This window comes from Monodon monoceros, unplaced genomic scaffold (genome assembly GCF_005190385.1).
Source record: "Monodon monoceros isolate NGI ecotype Baffin Bay Population unplaced genomic scaffold, NGI_Narwhal_1 Super_Scaffold_14, whole genome shotgun sequence".
Taxonomy (NCBI): Eukaryota; Metazoa; Chordata; class Mammalia; order Artiodactyla; family Monodontidae; genus Monodon; species Monodon monoceros.
The window spans coordinates 25,424,818-25,449,337 of NW_021703770.1; the positions used below are offsets into that span (position 1 = coordinate 25,424,818).

The following is a 24,520-nucleotide window of genomic DNA, read 5'->3' on the forward strand; positions in this document are numbered from 1 at the left end:
ACTTTTTTGTTTGTTTGCGTGTGTTGGCATCTGTCTCTTCAGACAGAATGTGAGTGTTATGGGGGCAGGGACCACATCTATGTTGTTCACAGCTGAATCTCAGAGCTCAGCACAGTGCCTGGCACATAGCAGGTGCTATTTTTTAATGGTTGAATGAACATATAAGCAAATTCAATTATTATTCTTTTGTGCAATGTTATCGCAGAATCTGTATATTCTGAAATCGTAATTCACTTAATAAATAATATTGATTTGTACTTGATGCACAATAGTGGGCTCTTACCTGCCCACTGTTAACTTTTATCATCACCATCGTTATTTTTATGGTTATTATTTGCCCATAAGGGACACAAATATACATCAAATCAGGATCATGCCTTTAAGGGTCTTAAAGACTAGTACTGCTGTGTACTAGTACCATCATGTATGGTAATTACTATAATATAAAGTAGAAAGTTATGTTTCATATGAGAAATAAAGGTAAAGGACTTTATAAGTTTCAAAGACAGAAAAATTATTTTTAACTACAAGACTTAATATATATTTTGGAAATTGAATATTTGAAATAAAATTAAATAAGTTGTATTATGAGACTTGACCAAGACTGTTATTCTATTTAAAATATGATACAAATGAACTTATTTATAAAACAGAAGCGGGGCTTCCCTGGTGGCACAGTGGTTGAGAATCCGCCTGCCAATGCAGGTGACACGGGTTCGAGCCCTGGTCTGGGAGGATCCCACATGCCATGGAGCACCTGGGCCCGTGTGCCACAGCTGCTGAGCCTGCGCTCTAGAGCCCACGAGCCACAGCTACTGAGCCCGTGTGCCACAACTGCTGAGGCCTGTGCACCTAAAGCCCGTGCTCCGCAACAAGAGAAGCCACAGCAATGAGAAGCCCACACACCGCAGTGAAGAGTGGCCCCCCGCTTGCTGCAACTCGGGAAAGCCTGTGCGCAGCAACAAAGACACACGCAGCCAAAATTTTTTAAAAATTAAAAGAAAACAAAAAAACAGAAGCAGACTCACAGGCATAGAAAACAAACTTATGGTTACCAAAGGGGAAGGGGGGTAGGGAGGGATAAGTGAGGAGTTTGGGATTGTCACACACAAGCTACCATATATAAAATAGAAAAACAAGTATGCACAGGGAACTACAGTCAATATCTTATAATAATATATAATGGAAAAGAATCTGAAAAATGTATATATATATAACTGAATCACTTTGCTGTACACCAGAAACTAACACAACACTGCAAATCACCTATCCTTCAATAAAAAATAGGGACTTCCCTGGTGGCGCAGTGGTTAAGAATCCACCTGCCAATGCAGTCGGCCCGGGTTCAATCCCTGGTCCGGGATGATCCCACATGCCGCGAAGCAACTAAGCCCGTGCACCACAACTACTGAGCCTGCACTCTACAGCCTGTGAGCCACAACTACTGAGCCCACGTGCCTAGAACCCGTGCTCCATGACGAGAGAAGCCACTGCAATGAGAAGCCCGCACACCACAAAGAAGAGTAGCCCCCGCTTGCCGCAACTAGAGAAAGCCTGCCATGCAGCAATGAAGACCCAAAACAGCCAAAAATAAATAACATAAATAAATAAATTTATTTTAAAAAATAAATAAAAATAAAAACACTCACATACACAGACACAAAAAGACAGTTATTCTAGAGAAAGAGATGCCACCTGCTAAGAAAGCATCGGATCAATGAGGACATAGTTTCTGGTGCTGTTGGAAGTTTGTGATCTCAGGTAATTCACTTAACGTCTTCAGGCTTCAGCTCTCTCACCTATATAATAAGCGAGTTGGTCTAAAAATCCAGATCTAACGTTCTGCAAGTATGAGATTCCCAGTAACTTTCACACATAATTTGTGTGAGGTTTTTTTCCATTTTGTCATCAGGGTGGTTGTAAGGCTCAAGTGAAGCAATGAGTGTGGAAGTGCTTTGGGACCTACTGTACAGGAGGAGGGCACCAGTGTCTCAGCCAGGATGACATATGAAAAGGATGCTGTCAAGAACTATTTAAGTATATTAACGAACAAAAGGCCTGTATACTTATATGTGGCTGGTCGCTTCCTGGGAATTGGTTTTCTTGATGGAGGATGTACAGGAAAGCAATCCTGGAGAACACAGCAGTAAGCTTGGAAATTAATAACAACATCCTTCACATCAGGATCCAGGGTCCCAGAAATGGACTGGCTCTGATGAAGGTCATTTTTTCCTGACACTGAAAGTGAAGTAAAAGCAGTTTAAACTAACATGATGATCAAAGTACTTGAATGTAAACAAAATATGGCAATTTGAAAATATTCTTTAGATAGTAACTTGGTATAATTCAAATGTATGGAATAGGTATGAAAAAATTCTGACAAAATGCACATGTCTGATTAAGAAGCAGAGTCAAAATACCTTGACAAAAACAAATATTTTAGAACTCGATTAAACTGTACTCTTAAATATTTTTATTTTCCAAAAATAATTAAATAATAAAAATGGAAACAAAATATATGACAGTTCATTGTACTCATTTCCTCTAATTTTGTGAAATAAATGTTGGAGCCAATTACGAGTGTTGGTGCTACATCCAAACATAAAATGTAAGTTCTTAATTCAACTCAAGCCTCTTCCAGGGTAAATTTAGTCTCCATTCTTTAATTCAACAAACATTTATTGAATCCTGCTATATACAAGGCACTATATAACACATTTGCCCATTAGGCAATTTTTCTCCTCCTTTAGATGAAGCAATAGATAAAACAATCACTTTTGCCTATTGAATACATACCCAGGTAATATAGAGTACTAGTGTTGGCTTCAAGGTGCCAGTCTCCATTCTTGCTAGTATTCCAATTCAATGGATTTGAAGAGCCATTCCTCATATCAATGATATTAAACATATCAGCATTTTGAGTGAAGTTATGAGATATGATTACATAGTCTTGTTCCTATAAAAGTTTGCAAAAAAGTGACTTGTTTTATATGCTAATATCCTGCATAACATACACTAATTTTTTTTGTGTGTGGTACGCAGGCCTCTCACTGTTGTGGCCTCTCCCGTTGCAGAGCACAGGCTCTGGATGCGCAGGCTCAGAGGCCATGGCTCGCGGGCCCAGCCGCTCTGCGGCATGTGGGATCTTCCCGGACCAGGGCACGAACCCGTGTCCCCTGCATCGGCAGGCGGACTCTCAACCACTGCGCCACCAGGGAAGCCCAACATACACTAATTTTGATGACATTAATTAATTAACCCCATATTAAAACTTAACTTTTGGTTTTAGTTTGGTTTTCATCTTGCATTTATATTTTGTTTATGAACGTTTTACCTGTCTATGGTAATAACACTAACTCTATCACTAAGGTAATGAAAGTCTTTCTTTCTTTCTCTCTTTCTCTCTCTCTCTCTCTCTCTATATATATATACACACACACACACATACATATATATGTATACATTCAGAGAATATTTAGTTTCTATAATGTTTCAAAACATTTGAAACAGTGCTAGGTATTGTTTTTTTTTGCTGCCCATATGTAGTACAAGTAGAAGAATGTGAACAGGGATGAAAACACCCAATTCAGGATACTGGTGACCATTAGCAGTGAAGAGTGGGGATTGATTTCAGAGCAAGACATATAGAGGACTTCCACTTCACCTAAAAATGTTTATTTCTTTAAAAAAATCTGAAGTACATAGTCACAGAATGTTAGATTCAGATAGATCTAGGTGGTGGGAATATAGGACTCGGCCTGTTATTTTCTGTACTTGCTATATTTCAGAATACAAATAATAAAGCCCTTAACTGGTGCCCAAAACATCATAAGCACTGAATAAATGTTAGTTATTATCATGGTAATAATAACAGGGCACAAGCTTAGTACTATAGGAATGTGGCAGAACGATGGCTTACTTCTGATTCTTAAAGGAGGGGGTTTTTTTTGGCTTGCTTCTGAGATTTAGGATGGGTCATGAAAAGTGTGCAGACTTTACCAGGTCAATATGTGAGGCAAGGGCATTCTGGGCCTCACAGTTGGTGTAAGGATGAGTGTGTGGGCTGCTTTTGAGTAATATGTAATCAAAATTATTAGAAGATGGATTATGCAATTCTTTGTTTACCTTAAATCCATAGAATGTTGACGTATACGAAATGTTGGTTATGTGATCTACACTCTTAAAATACCAGTTAATGTGCTTTGCATTTGGAATCAGAGCCATCCATCCAGACATATGAGTCAGTCGTTTCTTCTGAAAGGGAACAACGCTTGTGCCTATAGAACATAAAACAAATCACAGTAATCTTTACATCTAGAAAATTCCTTCTCTTATGAACAAGTGCAAACGTAAATATTACTCTAGTCTACGGAAGTCTCTAAAGAGGTCAGTATAGTATTTCATTACTTATGTTCTAAATGTCTTTGCTTACCCGAAGGCCCCGCTGTTCAATATCACACTTAACTGAAACATAAAATGCTTTCTCACTTGGAATTCTGAATTGAGATGGAGCCTTTGTTCCTTAGGGAAAAATAAAACTGAACTATGATGACAATAATGACCACTAAGACAAAAGTGCTTAAATATATCAATGCAATTTTTAAAATACATTGATCTAAAAATATAATTCCATTTCTATTCTTTTAAGAACTTAATTCTTCAGAATCCTTGATCTGCAAAATATGCAAATATAAGTCCTGAACTTTATTAGATTCTCCTATATGGGTTGTGTTAATCAAAATCAGCCTAGCAAGTATGAATGGAAAGCTTTGATTCAGAGCCCTTAAGGAACTAGGCTAAAGTAGACCTACCTCTAACACTGGCGATGATACCCTAAATTTTGTGAATGATGAACTTGGAACCTGAACTACCTGTAATGGGAAAAAAATTTAATTTGAGAGAATGCCTGACAACTTCAGTTGAAGATCTGAAAAGAATCTCTCACAATATAAAGAAAAACATCTGTGATTAATGAATTAATTCTGTTCTTTCCTCTCCCTTCTCTTTCTTTTCATCTCTGATTGAATTTTATGTTAAATTTGCAAGCTCTTCCCTTACAAAGTTAGGTGGAAGAAGCTAGGCACAAGATTACAAAATAAACTGTCATTCTTTTCCTTTGGGGATAAGGCAAAACAAATTCCAATATCTAGGAGGAACAAATTCTTTGGCTTATGAATTAGCATTAAGTTTTGAAAAGCCCATGACCAGAGGCACTAAAAACTCACAGTTTAAGAAGACCTGCAGAGTATGAGAAGAACCATAATAATTTGGATTATTCAGCAAATATCCACTCCTCTCCCCTCCTTGAGGGCAGGATAGACTTCCCTGCTCTGTGGATACTGGGTGACTTCTTTGGTCCCTCGGCTATTAGCAGAACTGACACTGCAAAGGCTTAAAAGTGCTTGCTGGGTGAAACATGCCCTCTTGAGGCTCTGTCACTGCAATGCAAAGAGGCTCCCCCAGGAGAATAGTGGGTAGCATACTAAGGTGGCCTTTGGCAGATGCAGACAGAAAAATTATATAGATCTGGGGGGACAGAAATCTAATTCAAGTTACCCAAGTGGAAATTTGCTACCTCTTACCTATTTCCTAGATCCAAGACAATTCACAGACTGGAAGCAGCTCCACTGAGTGGGAGAAATCTGTGGCCATTTATCAGGCTACTGCATACTAAGGAGAGGAAACTATCCAGACCTTCCAAGAGTTGTTAGCTTCTGGCTCTGAACTGATACTAACCCTCAGACACCCTAATGCCACCATGGTCTACCAGCTGGAGTGGCAGCTTATGAAGGCCAGGCCCTAGAGTGAGTCTTTGCTCAGCCTCATGCCTGGTCCACTGAGGCCACTGGCTCATCTTATGGTTATTCCTCCAGTTCCAAAATGTATAGTGGGAATAGGCATAGAACTTTGTTTGGAAGAAGGGCAGAAGTTGAAATTCTCACAACTATAATTTTAGCAGTTATAGTATGGCTGGTATAATTATGCTACACGTTTTCAAAATTCACTTGGCCTATATTGAGATACATAATTTTAGTTTCAAATTGCAAGTTTCTACCTTGTAAATATGATTAAATGTGGAAATTTGGGAACGCTGTCATCAAGAAGCTACATCATTTAGATTTATGCAGAAAATGTAGAAAACCGTACTTGAGAATCATCTGATAGCACATGTTTGGTTCATCAATGCCTTTCCTATTTTCCAAAACCTGCAGTCTGTCAGAACAGTGATATGAGAGTGGATTAATTGTAGATAAATATTTTAACTAATAATTCATAGACAGATGAGGGATGTGTGGACGGATGGATGGATGGAATGATATAAAGATCTGAGCCAATCAGGGCAGGCCAGGTCAGATGTGATGAGAATAGATATACTTAGTAACTGGGAGAATTCCTAATGGAGGGAGGGAAAATCACGCAGGAAGGACTGAGTGAACACTCTAGGAACCATGCTCCCCCACCCTGTTACGAAGATAAAAGAAAAGCAACTCTAAAACCTTGAGGGGGGAAAATGCAGATACTAACAGCACAGTGAAAAATCTGAGACATGTGAGAACCAGGGTTACTACTATATCCCCATTTAACTTGCTCGTCTGGCTGGTGCATATGCCAGATGCATCATGAATAATGACAGTAAATTAATGCAATCTAGTCAGGCAATGATGTCAAGCCCATCTGGTGTTCCAGGTACATTAGCTTTACTGAAACAAATCAGTAAATCAACAGTCTCTGTGCAGCTATTGACCTAGCAGATGCTCCCCCCATCCTATTTCAATCAGCAAAGGTAATCAAAATAATTTGCTTTCAGTGGCAGAAAAAATGGTATATTTTTACTGTCTTGATCCTAAAGCTATGTCAACATTCCTGCTGTCTGTCATAATATTGGCTGGAGGTTCCTTAATCGGCAGAATGTCATGCTGGTCCAGGCGTTTATTCAACACTCCTCACAAGCCCATTTTGGGATGTGGTATTTGTTTCCTGCCTGGTTTCTGACTGATATAAATATTATGCTTTTCCCAGTGTTCTCATGAAGATGATGATGAAAATTGAGGAAAACATATTTAAATGAGTGGTTTAAATGATTGTGTTCTACTTACCGAACGAGTCTGAGAGAACCACATCCTTTTCAAGCAGAGACACTGGAGAAGGCTTGTTGAATGCCAGCCGGTGGAAGCTGACCGAGGCGTCACAGACAGACCCAGGGAATCCTATGCTCCACTCGGCTTCTTGACTGCAGTGAGAAGGGTCCAGCAGTGAGCTGTGTGGAATGACGGTGTGTCCTTTGTGACCTAGGAAATGAACACAAACAGCCGACTTCCTATTTCATGTCAGAAAACTAAAAAGCTAAACTATCTAAAACATACATTTACTATAACCCATAGTGCCACGAATACAATCTAAAAGTCTAGTTTCCTGGGGGTTTTTTTTGGCATGGGGTAAGGGGACCTCTACAAAGACTTTGCAGTGGACTCTTCTGTCAGGGAGCTTATCATGGATGCTGCTGAAACATGGGATCTGAAGCACCCATGAGAGCCAAAGTAGGGGATGGAATGTGGGATAAGTAACTTGGCCAAGGACACACGGAAGGATGCAAATCCAGGCAGTTTGACCACAGAGCTTGCGCTCTCAACCAATGGACTGTCAGCAAACTTAAGAATCTAAGCTGAATTAAGTAAATGAATAAAGGTCACACAAAGCTCTGAATATTAGAACCATCTAAATGTTCTCCCTCTTAAAGCCACAGTTAGAACAGGAGACAAGTCAACAACTGTAGTTGAGAATTCAGTCTGTTTGAGTATTGAGATGAACCTTCCATCTTTCAAAGGCTTTCAAATATCTGTAGCTTTACTTGTCAATTGTCTCTCTTATAAAGTATTATGCAGAATCATACACACACACACACACACACTTCCTATCTGATTTTGCCAAGTCATTATCATTAAAATTTTATAAAAATGCTAAACTCTAGAAACCATGATTATTTACAAAAGGATTTGACTTACTCTGAACTTGAAATGGTAGAAAAGATTTAACCTACAAAGAATGTTGAATTTTGTACTAGAGTTCCCATATTCTTTGAATCAATTCCAAATTCAGAATTTAGATTGGAAAGAAAAAGGCTAACAGCAGGCCTGTGACTTATTACTTCCCTCTAAGGTACTTGAGCAGGATACATCCAGTCTGTTGCTTATGTAAATAAACCTGGAATTTATACATTTATTGGGCATGACTGGCTGGAGAATCTGGGTAGTCATGTAAGCAGTTTCCTCTGCGTAATTAACCGAGTACAAAATGGAGGCATTCTCAAATGAAATGGCTTCCTATTGTGATCAACATTCCATAAATATTGCTCAAAATTTGCTGTTAATTCAAAACCAAAGTGCAAATGCAGGAGAAAAGGGACATATTTGGAGGCTGCATCTGATAGTTTGAGACTTTGCTAGAAAAGGATATCTCATCTATGCCTAGTGTTGACCTATATCCTTAAGTCATTAGGAAAGTTTGGCACCAGTTAAGATCTGTGATTCATCTGAGTCTGCTTTGACAATTCAACTCTCTGTGTTAACACAAACAAAAAAATATATTTCCAAAGTATTTTATCAGAAATTAAAACATCACATTACCTGTAAGTGAACCATCAACATCAATCAGTACCACTTCATGTTCCCATCGAAAGCCAGCCTTGTTTGTTGTGTGAGAATATTGGATGTCAATGAATTTTGCACTCCAGCCTCCACATCTCTCATTACAAACGCCAGTGATGGACGTCACTCCCAAAGCTGCACAGCTGGGACGGTCAAAGTTCATGAAGTGTACGGAAGATACAGTCAACCCTTCACTAAATGGGAGAACCAGGCCTTTCATTGTGCAAAATGCAGACCCCATTCCCAGTTCATCAACATGACCAACTATTTTGGCATTTTTAATCACTGCTCCAATGGTTTCACCCCATCCTCCAACATAAGGAGCCAGGATCCTCTTCGTTTCAATTCCAGCCTCATAATTATTGACCATCACGAAGTTATGAAACTGAAGTGCACCTCCATTGACCCATTCAGCTCCTTTTTGACAATTCCAAGTAGTGAGTGAATTAAATATTGCAGGCTCTGGCACTGTAGAAGTACAAGATCCTGTCTGCATGGGGAAATATTCTTCAAATATCCACAATCCAAACCAACCTTGAGAATGAACAGTGTTATTAAAGAATTCTCCAAGAGGAACTCTTTTTTGGCAAATGTTTCGGTCATAGGATGGCCCATCAGGGTGGTTGTTCATTCGGTACCAAAAGCCAAAGTGAGTGCCACCAGCAGCTGCATTGTGTCGTATGGTGTTGTTTGGATTGGTTACCCAAAATGCAGCTGGAGTCACGTCGTCATTCAGAAGACTAGTACTTTGCTGTACAAATACTGCCAAGTTATATTGCAGGATATTGCCATGTTCGATACCATCTTCTATAAAAAATGCTCCCCCCCTGATATCATATATAATATTCCTCTCAACCAGAAGGTGATGTGTGTTATGGATAGTAACAGCTCTGTTATAGGTCTGGTGAATTGCACAGCCTCTTACATAAGATTTAAACTGTAAATCTCCAAGCAGGTGCCAATGTATTGGATATCGCCCCAACCGGAATGCCTGGCCAGCATGGAATATCTGTCAAGCCCAGAAATCACAGCTATTTAGTGATACACACAGACTCAGAGTTTGCCTGGCTCATACTTTCTTGTTTCAAAATAATACCCACTTTTACATTAATTATTATTAATGCATTTATATCTCCCATATTATTCCTGTTTATCATTTAAAAATGTTATCTGACCCCCAACCCACCTTGTTTTATTCAATCTATAACAGCCCATACTTGTTATCAAATGAATGAATGAACAAAAGCCATCTTCGACTCTTCTACTTTTCACCTTGCTGTTATGAAACTTTCGTGTTCAGCAAAATACCTCGTAAAAGACTTCTTTTTCTCCTTCACTTTGATTCTTTTTTAATAATAAGAAACATTTCTTGAATGTTTACCATGTGCCAGATATTCTGCTAAATGTCTTATATGCATGGTCACAGTCTTTACCACAATCTTAGGAAGTAGCCACTTATCATAAGCTTCATTTTACAGATGAAGAAAGTGAAATTTAGAGTATCTTGTTCATGGTCACAAAGTTTCATTTAAACTCACTGGTCTAATTATAGAGTTGGTGCTCTTATTAACCACTCTGCTATATTTTCAATAGGTCTACGATCTAATAAGCTAATACAGAAGATGCCTCTGTGTGTGTGTGTGTGTGCGTGTGCGTGTGTGTGTGTGTGTGTGTGTGTGGAATATGATCTCATAAGGTTTGGAAATAAATGGTAGGGCATCTATTTATTTTCATTCTTCATCTAAAAATAAAAATTAACTATGAATAATATTTACTATACAGATTGACACTGGCAACCTCACTCACTCCATATCCAGATGTTACATGTGTGTAACATAACCTAGGAGAAGGTTTATTTTTTACAATATGCAGTCATTGACTCTGCCACCCTCACTGCAGGTGAGTGAGCTGTTCCAAATTTAATGGATTTATGGATTTTACTAACCTTCCTTCCCACCCTTCCTCCATTCCTTCCTTTTACTGAATACTTGATAGAAACTGTGCTAAATCCAGATTATATAGGCTGAATATGAATAAGATACAGAGGAGCTCCTGATCTCTTGGGCATAACTTGCATATTTATTCTTTTATTTATATATTTGTTCAGTTAATAGTCAATTGAGAATCTGCTATAGGCTAAGTCCTGTTCCAGCTACAGAGGAATCAGCAGAAAACCAGAAGGACAAAAATATCTGAACTAACTGACTTTATGTTCTAGAGGAAGAGATAAAAAACAAATTAAAAATATATCAGGAGTTATGAGCTAATAAAGAAAAACAGGTGTTTGGGCAGCTATTTCAAATAAAAGTGGTGAGGAACATCCTCTCTGAAGAGATAACATTTGAGAAGAGATCTGACTGAAATGAGTGTGAACCATTTAAGTACCTGGTGGAGGAGCATTCCAGGCAGGATGAAGAGCAAGTGCAAAGAACCTGAGACGGGAGTGTGCCTGACGTGGGCAAGGGACACAGGGAGGTCTATGTGGCCAGCATGGCAGGCGCCAAGGGTAGATCACACAAGATAGAGGCCAGCAGGGGGTCAGATCACGTGGATCCTTTGGAAAAGGCTTGGACTTTTTGTTTTAGGTGTAATAGGAAGCCACTGAAGAGCTCTGAACAGTGTTAGCAAGATCTGATTCACATTTTAAAAATTGTACTTTGGCTGTCGTGTGGAGACTTCACTGCAGATAGGGTGAAAGCAGGAAGACCAGTTAGGAGAAAAGCACAGTAGACCAGGTGAGAGGTGATGGTGGCTTGGGTTAGGGACCAGGTGGAAAAGGTAGAAAAACAGTACATTCAGGATACAGTATTTTGTGGGCAGAGTGGATAGACCTTGTTAATGAATTTGATGTGGGGTGTGATAAAAGCAGAGAAACAAAAATTTGGCATGATTATGTGAGTGAATAATTGGATGTATTAAAATCATCTGTTTATGTCTCCTCTATCAGATTATAAGTAGCATCTGGCAAAAAGCAGGTGCTCAATTCACATTAATTGTATGGAAAACTTTGGACAAAGCGCTAACGATAATGCCTCTTACCTCTACGTATTCTATTCTTCCAGTTACCATGTTAGCACCAGGTATCGGAGCATGAAACATAATGCATCCACCAAACTGGTCACTTCCTATTTCTTCTCCAAACCTTCCTTGGAGACATGTCTGTGTAGCAAATTCACCTTTAAAAATATTTTTTAAGATGTCATAAAGAAAAACCGTGTCAAAATCCTCTAATTATATAAAGACTGTTTCTCATACCTAATAATATCTTTTTATTCACATACAATTTTAATCTCACCCTGGAACATAATTATTTGCGTTCACATTATCTCCTCCTCTGCATAGTAAGGAAGGTAAGTGCCTTGTCTTGTTCACCCTTGCAACCCCTAAAGCACTCAGGTATTTTGTTTTATTATCGCTGAATTTATTTTCCCCAAGATTTGGGATTAACGTAGCTAATACGATCTTACACTGGTACAAGATTAGAACATGCATTATCTCACTTGACTCTTACAACTATAGTAGGTTGGCAGAACAGGAAGTATTTTTATTTTAAACAGGATGAAACTAGGTTTCACAATGGACATTGTGAGACCACGCACATGAAATGGAATCAGAACGCAGGTCTTTTGACATTGATCTGTAAGCTTTGTCTTATGCTTCCCATCGAAGAAAAGCCTGTATCTAAGCTATATCAGCTGTTATTCAAGTACTTATGGGATTGTAATGGTAGTAGTGATTACATAAAATATTTAAAAGAGACTTGTGAAATGCACTGTGTTTCTTAACTACACACATACATTTATATGGTTATACACAGTTTTATAAATACATATATATATATATATAATATACATGAGAACTGTGGTAACTTAATTATAGTCATGGAACCAGTTCCAACTATTGACACCTGAGAAGAAGGGACACATGTCACTTTAGGACCAAAGTAACAAACTGCTGGTGCTTAACTCTCCAGCCTTCTCATCTCCTGTCTCAGAGATCATGGAAACCCATGTTGAGATTAAGACTCCATCAGCCTAGACCCTGGAAAATAACAATGAGCAGAGCCCCCCTGTTGACCCATATTGGACACGTGCAGCATCAATGAGAAATAAACCTTTATCATTTTTAATCACTAAGATTTGGGGCTTATTTATTGCTAGAGCATAACCAAGTCCATTAGTTCTCAACAGGGGCTGATTTTGCACACAGGGAATATTTTTGCAGTGTCTATAAACATTTTAGGCGACACACTAAGGCTGCTAAGACTACCTGTGTCAAATCCATCAGGGCATGCTGGAATTTTGTTATTCCACTCCACGTTGTCAGATCCTCTTATTAAAATATTTCTTGTAAGAATTCCAATCTCTGCCCTTGCTTCAAACAGAGTTCCATCAAGGAGGGTGACAGTGATTCCTAAGTGTGTGTAATTCAGCGGATTAGTTAGCGTTATGTTCCTGCCACCAGCAGATACGGATGCAATGGTCCTTTTCTCATTCTCTTGTTGGCTGTGTCTGTAAAAATTTGAACCAAAAACTCTCAAAATTAATATAAATTAACATAACAGTGTTTTGCTGTATTTGTTTTATGCTATTCTGAACACTCATCTGTAAAACAGGAAAACTTTTTATGTCATACAATATTCTGAAGAGGAAATCCAAGACGGCATTTTACTCTTTCTTAGAGTAACTGAATAAATTTTACAGATGCATTTCAATTAAATAAATATTTTTCAAGTGCTATACTTGTTCACAGAACTGGACTAATTCTATAAAGTATTCAAAAGTACTATTCATTTATAACTTTGAGGATCACACTCAGTGGTTGTCAACCAGGGATGCTTTCATCCCTCCAGGGGACATTTGGTAATGCCTGGACACATATTCGGTTGTCGCAACTTGTTGGGGGTGCTATGTTGCTACTAGAAGGTAGTGGCCGAGGATGTACCCAAACGTCCTATGATACACAACAAAGAATTATCTGGTCCAAAATGTCAATAGTGCTGAGACTGAGAAACCCTTACAGAGGGAATCCATTGGAGGTTCCTAAGCAGGGAAAAGAAACGACTGAGGTGAGCTCAGGAGTTCTCATTTCTACCCATTCCTTCAACACATACCAAGTTCCAGCAAAAGGACTGGCCAAACCTATAATATACACATTCATGTACTGAGTCCTTCCAACAAAGACTTATTGAGTGTCCATCCTGTTTTCTAGGAACAGAGCAAAGTATTGGGGATACCAAGCAGAAAGTGCCCCTGAGTTCAGAGAGACATGTGTTTCTACGGCTGATTGTGTATTATCTACTAAAGCGTGATTGGTGCTGTTGACAGAGGTGCCCTTAGAGGAGTTACCTCTGTATCTTCCTGACATTCCTTTTTGATTCCTCTCTCCCTTTGCAAATCTTTTTCCTCCTTTAACTACCAGTTTAAATAACAATGTCGCATGTGAAACACGTTGAAAGGCACCTCTCTCACCTTTCCCAACTCTTCTTCTGGATTCCCAGTAAGCTCTGCGTGAGGCCCCATCAGCACTCACGGTCACCACACTGCAGTCCTACCATGCATTTACTTCTCTGTCCTTCCCATACCTGTCTGCTCCTCTAGGTAAGACACCCGTTAAATCATTCTGTATGCTGAGCACTTGGTCCAGTACGTGTCACAATTCAATCACAGTTTTTCCCTGACTGAATAAATCAATGCAGAATGAATTCCTGAGGTAAGAAGGTAGAGGAATGGAGCCCAAATAGGAAGATGATGGAATATTCCAGGGTGAGGGGCTGAGAGTCTAAATTAAACTGAGTGCATGGAAAGCTGGTGGAAGAGGCATTTCAAGGGAAGGACCAAGAGAACCTGGTGATATGCAGGAAGCGAAGAATGATGATAGTCAGAAGGTCACTAGGAAAGTTTTTATGAGGATCAAAATTAGACTGTAGGATTTAAAGGGAAAACATGGATAGCGAGAATGAAATGGAAGAAATGGGTATAATATTTAAGCAGTTCAATAATTTACAGAGAGAAAGAGAGACAGAAGCTACAAGAGACAGGAGACCAAAGTTATTATTATTTTTTTCAAGATGGTGGGTGGATGGGGAAACTCATAATTCCAAAAGACCCAGGGAAGAAATTATAGGGGGAGAGGGCAGGGGGAGGTGAAGATTAAGGATGCTTGAGATAGGGTGTATCAATAGTACAAGATCCCTCAGGTGATTTGGACTGGCCTCTCCTGAATTCTCTTGAATTCAGATGAACAGAGATTTCTTTAGAAAAGAAGGTTCCAGGGACTTCCCTCATGGTGCAGTGGTTTAGAATTTGCCTGCCAGTGCAGGGGACATGGGTTTGATCCCTGGTCCGGGAAGATCCCACATGGTGTGGAGCAACTAAGCCCGTGCGCCTCAACTACTGAGCCTGAGCTCTAGAGCCCATGAGCGACAACTACTGAGCCCACGTGCCACAACTACTGAAGCCCGCGTGCCTAGAGCCCATGCTCCACAAGAGAAGCCACCAAAATGAGAAGCCCGTGCACCGCAATGAAGAGTAGCCCCCCTCGCTGCAACTAGAGAAAGCCCGCACGCAGCAACGAAGACCCAATGAAGCCAAAAAAACAAAAACAAAAACAAAAAAACAAAAGAAGTTTCTAAAAAAGCATTTTTATATGTTATATGCACCTAAATGCACCTTTTCTTCCTTTGTAATAATATCTAACACTTATCTAGCACTAACTTTGAGTCAAGTTCTGCTCTGTTTTACACATATTAACTCACTTAGTCCTTACAATAATTCTGAGATACATACTAACAGCATTCCAATTTTAGAGAAGCACAGAGGTGAAATAACATGACCTCAGGCCTAGTAAATGGTACTGCTGGGGGTTGGACCCAGGCAGACTGACTTTAGAAGTAGTATTCTTTTCGTTTTTTTTTTTTTTTTTTTTTGCGGTACGCAGGCCTCTCACTGTTGTGGCCTCTCCCGTTGCGGAGCACAGGGTCCAGACGCGCAGGCTCAGCGGCCATGGCTCACGGGCCCAGCCGCTCTGCGGCATGTGGGAGCTTCCCGGACCGGGGCATGATCCCATGTCCCCTGCATTGGCAGACGGACTCTCAACCACTGCGCCACCAGGGAAGTCCCTAGAAGTAGTATTCTTAACCACCTGCATTACAAACTCTGAAATAGGATTTATGAATTAAATAGTGAACAATGAGTTAGATTTGGTGGGAAACTCCTTAATTCTTGTTTCTTAAAATGAAATATTCCTAAACTAAATTCTAAACTTACTCTTTTATTTCATCCCGAAAAGCTATAAATGAGGACTTTCTATTCTATTTTTAAGCCGTCATTTTGCTGCTTTTTAATTTTGCCATTATGCAATTCCAAGGGCAGAGAAAAAAAGGGCACTTATAAAGCTAAGTATATATTTAACACTTCCTAATGTCTGCAAGTCTATTTTTAACTTGGAAAACGACAAACCCAAAATGCCACCTTGAATTCTAATTCTATACTGAGTCACGACCTTAACATAATTTAGCTGTTTCTTGTCATAAATTACTATTTGTTCCCTGATCAGCATCGACTATATCCAATTTTGCTATTGCTTATAATTTGAACAATAAAGCAAAAATAAGGCTCCTCTTGCTTCCTCTCCCCACCAGTATTCTTGGTGTAGCTGTGTTAGTTTTGTTCGTTTTATTTCTTATTTGCTAAAATATATAATTAAACAAATTAAGGGTCATAAGCAGCCTCGATTGTAAAATGTCAGACATGTAAAAGGTCACGTTAATCATCACTCATACTATAATTTCCTTCCTCCCTTTTATTCAATCATTACTAACAATTTTGCTCCATGGGAGCCACTGCCAAGACTGTAAGATAAGAAGAGTTCACTAGCTTCTTTCAAATGTGTCATTTGGTGGCGCCAAACAAAGAAGCTCATTTACATTTTTGCATGCATTGATGTACTTAGCTAAAGCTCTCACTCAGAGGTTTTCAACTGACTTTTAATAACAGAATGCTTTTGTCAAACGAAATCTTACATGGGAACTTAACCATGAAAATGACTAAAATCTTTTATTAGTATATATTTATACTTTTTCTCATGGTAAATTCAGTCAGTGGAAACTCAACACACTGGGGGTCAACCCAATGTTAATATTTGTCAAATACATATTTGGCTGTTCACGCTTCTTTATTCTAGGTTTCAAATTTAAATTAAATAGTTGTGGACCTTCTGAATCATCCCTTGTTTACATAGTTTAAAAAAATCTCTATTCTAAATCAAAATTAGCGGGTCCAGAAGACATCATACCTGTGTCCTGTGCTTGCAATTACGATCTCATCTCCTGGTTTCCAAGTTACTGCTTCGTGTAAAATCAAAGTCCTTTCCCCTGCCTTTGCAGTATGAGCCAAATGAGTCCAAATCACAGGAACAGGCAGACCTGGAGCCAACATACAAACCGAGAATTTCCTCAGATGTGTTTTCTTGGATATTGAGAGTTTCATGCATTTTAATCTTTTCCTGGATTGAATCAATTTTGAGAAAGTTCATTTTACCTTAGCATCTTACACCTTTCTCAAAAAAGAAACATTTAGAGTGCTTGCTTTATAAAAGTAATAATCAGGTTTGTAATAACATGTATAGGTCTATAAGTTTTTAAAAAATCCTTCTGCAATGACATATCCCATTTATGATAATCTTTATATGAACTCAATATAAATTGTGTGATACTACTGTTAAAATGGGCAGAGGCCTATTATCTTCGTCATTGTTGATAGGAATTGCTTAAATTGATAATCTGGAGACAAATGAAATGTATAAATTTCTGAAAATTCTATTAGTGTATATATTTAGCATAATGTAGGACATTTATGATCATAATGGGGTATCATCCTTATATATTCTAAACTTATAAAAGAGGTAGAGTATTGCAATGTAGAAGACTTCATATAAAAAGGATTCACACCATGCTTCCTTTAAATAATGCTACACTGATACCTCAAACATGATCATAATCATTTTTATTTGCTGATAATTTTCCACAGTACATATAGTTATAGAACAGTGCAAATATAAATTTATAGTTATATTTTAGAAAGAGCCCATTTTAAAATACAAATATAAGAAGTTATAATTTCTGCTTCTAGACTTAATGCCTTTTTGTTTAGATAGATGAATAAAGAAAACAATCAGTATGAACTGTTTCAAGTGCTAAATTAGGCAAAGGATGTGAAGGAAGGGCGTCCTAGGAGTGACCTTGGTTGTGAGTCTTGGTGGTCTGTAGGGGTTGATCTAACCTGGATAAAGGAGGGAAGAGATAAAGAGGGGTAAAGAGGGAACACGTAAAGACAGGAGAAGTTTGGCAAGGTTTCATTTAAAGAGAGTTATCAGGAGGATTATCTCTGGCTTCCTGGCTAGTCTCTCCTGGACCAGTTCCTTGAATCCTTTCGGCCCGTACCATGCAGATCCAGGATTCCCTCCCGCACAGCCAGCGTCTTGGCGCCATATACCGGGAGCTCAGGAGATCGCAGGTGCCCATGCAAGGTAATGACCGCCTTGTGTTGAAATGGGGAGGCTTCCGTCCCGATCTGCAAGGGATTTCACAAGCATCATTCAGAAAGTAAAACTCATTATCCACAACTCTAATCATTCAAAAGGAAATTCTTTTCTTTTCTCCCCTCTCTTTTGAGAATCAACTGTTCCATTCTCAGTATCTTTCCTCCAAAAGATAAACCTTACATTTTCCAGTCAGCTAAATATACGATGCCAGACCTTTGGAAAGTATACTGACTGACTTTAGCCGCATCTCAGAGCTAATTCTTTTTTCTGCTCTATTTACAATTCTGCTCTATGAAAATATGCTTTATCTTCCCATTAAAAGCACAACAGTATTCTAGGGAACTTTTAAAATCCAGAAAAAAGATTTTATGCTAAGAACAGAGACCTACACAAAGATAAACTAGTGAGAGTTTAGCATAATTAACTGTCCATTTTACACATAATATTTTAAAAAGAAATGGAGAGGTTAGCAATGAATACAGATCAAGTTCTCTCGTATACCTGAAGAACGCCTCCATCTGTAATTAGAATATTTTCTGCCTGAAGTTCAATGTCAGCTTCATCAAATATTAGAGTTCCACCTAAAAACCATACAATTTTGAAATATATCACAAGGAATAGTCTTATTAAAAGCTATTTCTTAAATTATACACTAAAATTTAACTTCTTATTCCTATCTGCTGTCACTATGCATGTCACTTTACTTCAGCTCTTTGGCAACATGAAGTATAAAAACTTCAGACAAGGGCTTCCCTGGTGGCGCAGTGGTTGAGAGTCTGCCTGCCGATGCAGGGGACACGGGTTCGTGTCCCGGTCCTGGAGGATCCCACATGCCGTGGAGCAGCTGGGCCCGTGAGCCATGGCCGCTGAGCCTGCGCGTCCGGAGCCTGTGCTCCGCAACGGGAGAGGCCACAGCAGTGAGAGGCCCACACACCGCAAAAAAAAACAAAAAAAAAAACAAAAAAACTTCAGACAAGACCCAGGGAGCTGCTAGGAGATCAAACCCCAGGGCAGATTATTCCCCCTTGACCATTTGTTATTTTAAATGTTATTAAATAGTGCAGCTACATGAATTCTAGTTCTACAAGCACAGGACCTCAAAATATAAATTAAGAACCAAAAATTAAAATAAAAGAAAAACACTTTTCATAAACTATTGTAATGCCAACATTAGGTCTGAACTTTTATCCACTAATTTGCACTAGCAACAGCTATAGCCTGATTAGCATTATTAAAGAATGTGCTGAGATACATTTTTTAAGAGACTGATGTAAATTTGTGGACAGTGAAACTTTACCTATCCAAAGGTTCAATAGTTAATAACTTCAAATAACTGAAACACTGCTGTTGTCCCAGAAGTTAAAACAAAAACAAAATGCAAAGGCCTATGAACAGCTAAAACCATTATGGCAAAGTTTATATACTAAAGCCTCAAGTGTTTTACTCTCGCCAATTATTGTTTCTTTTACACACAATTGTCACAGTTCTGGCTATTCAGCTTGCTGTATTAAAAATAAGATATTAAGAAGCAGAGAGAACTTCGTGTAACAGTTGAAAGCAGGTTCACAGACAAAGGTTAAATCACAACCTGGCATCCAAGAGGAGTCAGGGGGGTCATTTAGTATAGAATTTAACAAATCTCTATGATTTTTATAACCCCTATAGGACCCACTATACTAGTGTTTTTCTAAATGGGAAATAAGTTTTTACTATTGTAATCCACTCCATGTGCATTGGTGTATACACACACACACACACAGTTATTGAAACAAAAGTTTCATGAAACACTTGACTTTAAAAGACGCTTAGCCATATAAAAGATGCAGTACACTCGGATATTTTCTTTTTTTTTTTTTTTTTTTTTGCGGTACGCGGGCCTCTCACTGCTGCGGCCTCTCCCGTTGCGGAGAACAGGCTCTGGATGCGCAGGCTCAGCGGCCATGGCTCACGGGCCCAGCCGCTCCGCAGCATGTGGGATCTTCCTGGACCGGGGCACAAACCCGTGTCCCCTGCATCGGCAGGCGGACTCTCAACCACTGCGCCACCAGGGAAGCCCCCACTCAGATATTTTCTATTCTATTTCATTAGAAGATTCTGGTTGCAATGCAATAAAAAATTTCATAACCACAAATGTATTATAATACTCAATTTAAAGAACTCAGTACTAAACTCTGTATTCAAAACCTGATACAACTATGGATGTTCATAATCATGAATTTTGATTAAATTAACTTCACAGAACCACTTCACAGGCAGAGTCTAATAAACAGATTTTCAGAAATTTACCCTGAATGAGCAACATTTTCAGGATAGGGGTATTCTGATCCAGCAAAATTGTCTGTCCTTTTGTAATAACAACTAGTGAGCCTTCCTCTGGGGGCGATGCTCCTCCCCACGAGAAGTTGGAGGACCAAGCATCAACATATAGGAAGTCAGCATTATCCTGTAATAGAAATGAGAGACTTTTAAATTTAGAGGTTTTATCACAATTCTTCATTTAATTCCTCAAAATGAAGAAACCTAAAACAATGAACATTTTCATTAAGTATAACCTACTTTAAATATGTTAGAGCTGCCTGTTGATTAATTTCACAATAATAAAAAACTAAAAAAGCTATTACCAATTACCCTGCAATCCTGAATAATTAGAAATCTGAAATAATAAAATTTTAGTAACAAGCAAAAAAAAATAACCTACTTTAAATTTATTATAGTCACATCTTAGTTATTTTTCGGAGACATTAACAAAGTAAAAGGTCCATTAATGGGACCTCTCTGGTGGTGCAGTGGTTAAGGATCCGCCTGCCAATGCAGGGGACACGGGTTCAATCTCTGAACCGGGAAGATCCCACATGGCGTGGAGCAACTAAGCCCGTGCACCACAACTACTGAGCCTGAGCTCTAGAGCCCACGAGCCACAACTACTGAGCCCACATGCCACAACTACTGAAGCCCATATGCCTAGAGCCTGTGCTCCACAACAAGAGAAGTAACCACAATGAGAAGTCCGCGTGCCACGACGAAGAGTAGCCCCCGCTTGCCACAACTAGAGAAAGCCCATGCGCAGCAACAAAGACCCAACACAGCCAAAAAAAACCCAACAACTCCATTACCAATTACTTCACCTCCCATAAGGCTAGTTTTTCTATTGCTGAGACTACTCTATCCAACAGCACTGTTACCAGTTTGGCCATGCCGATGCTTCTGATGTTGACATGCACTGGAGCCCACCCTGAAGGAGTGTGGGCATTTGTCATGCAGATAATATATGTCTTGTTGGAATACTCAATATCACATTTGGCTTCAGCTATGGTAACAAGAACATCCTGTATATTTTCACTGTAAAGTAAAAAAAAGAAAACAAAACATCGACGTTTTTCTCAAATGTCTAGGTCCCATTGTCAAACCCTATTATTCATACGCATTATTGTAAAATTAATGATCTCACCTATGAGCTATCAAAGTGCAGACTGACACTTTTTTTTCAGTAGTAAAACTTCAAAATATTTGTTGAGAAAAAAGTAAACAAAGAGATTAAGAGGTCAGGAAATAAAACTGTACAAACTAGCAAGTATTGCAGTGCTGGAGAAAAACTGCTTGGGTTCAAATTATTGAGAAGTTCTACATTGGTCTCCAAGCAGGCACCTATGTAAGACACTTTCAGCGATTATCTTGCCTATGTGACATTTTTTGTCACATTCACAGACTTTGGAATTTAATCTCCATGTAAAAATGCAAGTCCAAGGTAGTTACAGGTACTTGAGGGATTAACATTGCCCGCTATGATTTAAATGATCTGGGGTTGTGAAGTCAAACTTAATGTACTTGAGGGATGATGACAGGGCAGTACCTAAAATTTGAGCCAAAATAATGCATATGTTTATGAAGAAGGAACCTAAACAGTTACAGGGAAATGGATGAAGAGATGTTTCACTGAGCCAATGAAGCAGATGATGGTTGGAGATGAGATTCTGGGGAAAGCGTAACAGTAAGGTGACTTATACTTGTGATGTTACTTACTAGGATCTGGGGCAAGTTATTTAGCCTCTCTAATTTTAGTCTTCTAGCCATAAAATGGTATTAAACAATACCTAAGAAGGTAAGGCAGGACGTTTCTATGGGGTAGAAAGGTTCCTGACACAGAGTATGTAGTCAGTAAATGTAGTGTGGCTTTTGAGCAGGTGGGTAGACTTTACGTGACTATATTCAAACACTGTCCTGGCGCACGGGAAAGCAGGCATAACAGCTGGAGTCCGGAAAGATTCACTGATGTATATGCATGTGAAGACAGTACCTGAAGCCTGATCCCAGGACTGTAAGTCTGGTGCCCCCTGTTGTACTGCCTCTCCTGGGAGCTATTTCAGTGATGAGTGGAGTCATTGACATGGTGTATATAAAAGGAGTCGTGGACTGAGATGAATTCTTCCCATTGACCACACTCACTTCACAGGCTTGCTTGGGTCCCCTGCCTATGATAAGAGGAATCAAACTGAGTTCGATTCTGCCATTAGGCCCTTATTCACGTCCAAAACTCCCAAATATTTTTAATAACATCTTCCTTTTCCCAAAGTCACTTTCACAGGCTCTATGTGAAGTAATAAAGATCTCTAGCAATAGTCAAACACATCACAAAATTCACGCACATTATCAACAGGGGAAAAACCCTTAGATCCTCCCTCAGAGCCTCTTATTGTAGACAATTCTACAAACCTGCCTGTTTGGTTTTCCAGTCCTAGAGGATTCAACACTGCAAATTAGAGAGGACAGAAGGAAGAACGGCTAATAGCAAGCACGCTGACAGCTGAAAGCGAGGTAACAGACAGAAAAGCTACAAAAACTCAATACAAAAACGCTGAAAAAAGAAGCGGAGCTACTGTTAAGGTAAACAAACCTTGACAAATCTTTATAGCATTACTGCACTAAAAAAAAAATCAGAATACAAACTCTGATGTTGAAATGATAAGTAAGCCCAGTCACAAAAGTGTTACATTTTCTTCAGTATTCTTTAAGAAGCAAAAATGTTTAGAAAAGCTTCATCACATTTTGTTAATGTTTTAAAAAAATGTTTGTCCATAAACCATATCCTTTATTCATCTATATTACTCTCTTTAGTTCCTCTTAAATTTTGTTAGATAATTAAAATCTGTTGTGTACTTAAAATACCAGATACTTAAACTTCACAGTAACCCACTGAACTAGGGTTAATATTGTCTCCATTCAATAGATGGACAAACTGAAACAGACAGGAGTTACGTTACTTAGCTGAGGTGACAGTTAGTGGCAAAACAAATTCAGGGGCTCCTTAGAGCCCAGGCTTTTAACCACTAAGTAAAAATAAATAAGAGTAGTAATAATAGCAAATCACATATCATGTTTCAGATACCATTCTATCCACTTCACATACATTAACTTATCAAGCCTCACAATAAGTAGGCTAATGTGATCATTTTCATTTTACAGAAGAGGAAACTAAGACACAGAGAGCTTGAATAACTTGCCCAAAGACATAGCTTGCATTTGAATCTTGGCAACGAATTACCGGAGTTCATGCTCATAACCATTATACTATCCCCCCTTTAAGGGAAAGTTAATACTCCAATAGGAACTAAAAACATGTTCTCCATTTGGCATGCTCTTTATGTGATAAACTGAAAAACTGCAATTTACTAAAAACAATTCAGTCTAACCCAAATGTCATGAATCTTGGAAAATATTATAAGCCTAGAAAACAAAATTCTGAAGAAATTGCTTAAAATCAGGAAATTCATAAAGGTGATTCAATTGCCCCAAATGAACACAAAAAATTGAAAAAAGAAATTCAGACTCATCTCTATAAAATTAAACAGTTCTCAAAGACTTCCATTCTTTTTTCTGACTACTTACCATTATTAGGTGGAACTTCACATAATAATGTTGTGCAATTAGATTTCAGTCTGTCGACTGCACATTTGGAGCTACAAACTAATACAACTGAATTCTGTGGATTAAACCCAGTGCCTGTCACAGTCATGGTTTGACCACCACCGAAGCTCCCTAATGAAGACATATAAAAGGGAAAGACAAAGTTAATGAAAAGAAAACCTCCTCTGTACATATATTTAACTTTATTTTAACACCTGAAATGGAAGCAAGTTTCATTAAATGAAAAGATTTGAAGAACTGAAATTATTTATATTATATTATATTAGTGCAACAGAATCTCTTTTGATTGTAGTTTTTTAAAACCTTCACTGAGTAAATGTCACATCTGGTCATTTATTTAAACTACTTCTAGGAACTAAAATTTTATTTAAAAGAAATGTCACAAAGAATTTGAGTAGTCAAAACACAAA

The 24,520-nt window shown here is 38.6% G+C and overlaps 1 protein-coding gene across 1 annotated transcript in view; it reads right to left on the bottom strand.

Moving 5' to 3' along the window:
- Positions 1-24,520, bottom strand: part of PKHD1L1 (PKHD1 like 1) — a 153,887-nt gene that overhangs the window by 51,535 nt on the left and 77,832 nt on the right. Inside the window, exons 40-53 of the mRNA XM_029222874.1 lie at positions 24,072-24,221; positions 22,483-22,657; positions 21,371-21,527; positions 20,475-20,631; positions 18,690-18,769; positions 18,088-18,217; positions 16,941-17,070; positions 12,915-13,156; positions 11,685-11,821; positions 8,625-9,654; positions 7,098-7,289; positions 4,126-4,277; positions 2,797-2,956; positions 2,067-2,238 (exon numbers count right to left, since the gene is read on the bottom strand). Of these exons, the coding sequence (XP_029078707.1) occupies positions 2,067-2,238; positions 2,797-2,956; positions 4,126-4,277; positions 7,098-7,289; positions 8,625-9,654; positions 11,685-11,821; positions 12,915-13,156; positions 16,941-17,070; positions 18,088-18,217; positions 18,690-18,769; positions 20,475-20,631; positions 21,371-21,527; positions 22,483-22,657; positions 24,072-24,221 (3,064 nt within the window). The remainder of the gene's footprint in view (positions 1-2,066; positions 2,239-2,796; positions 2,957-4,125; positions 4,278-7,097; positions 7,290-8,624; positions 9,655-11,684; positions 11,822-12,914; positions 13,157-16,940; positions 17,071-18,087; positions 18,218-18,689; positions 18,770-20,474; positions 20,632-21,370; positions 21,528-22,482; positions 22,658-24,071; positions 24,222-24,520) is intronic.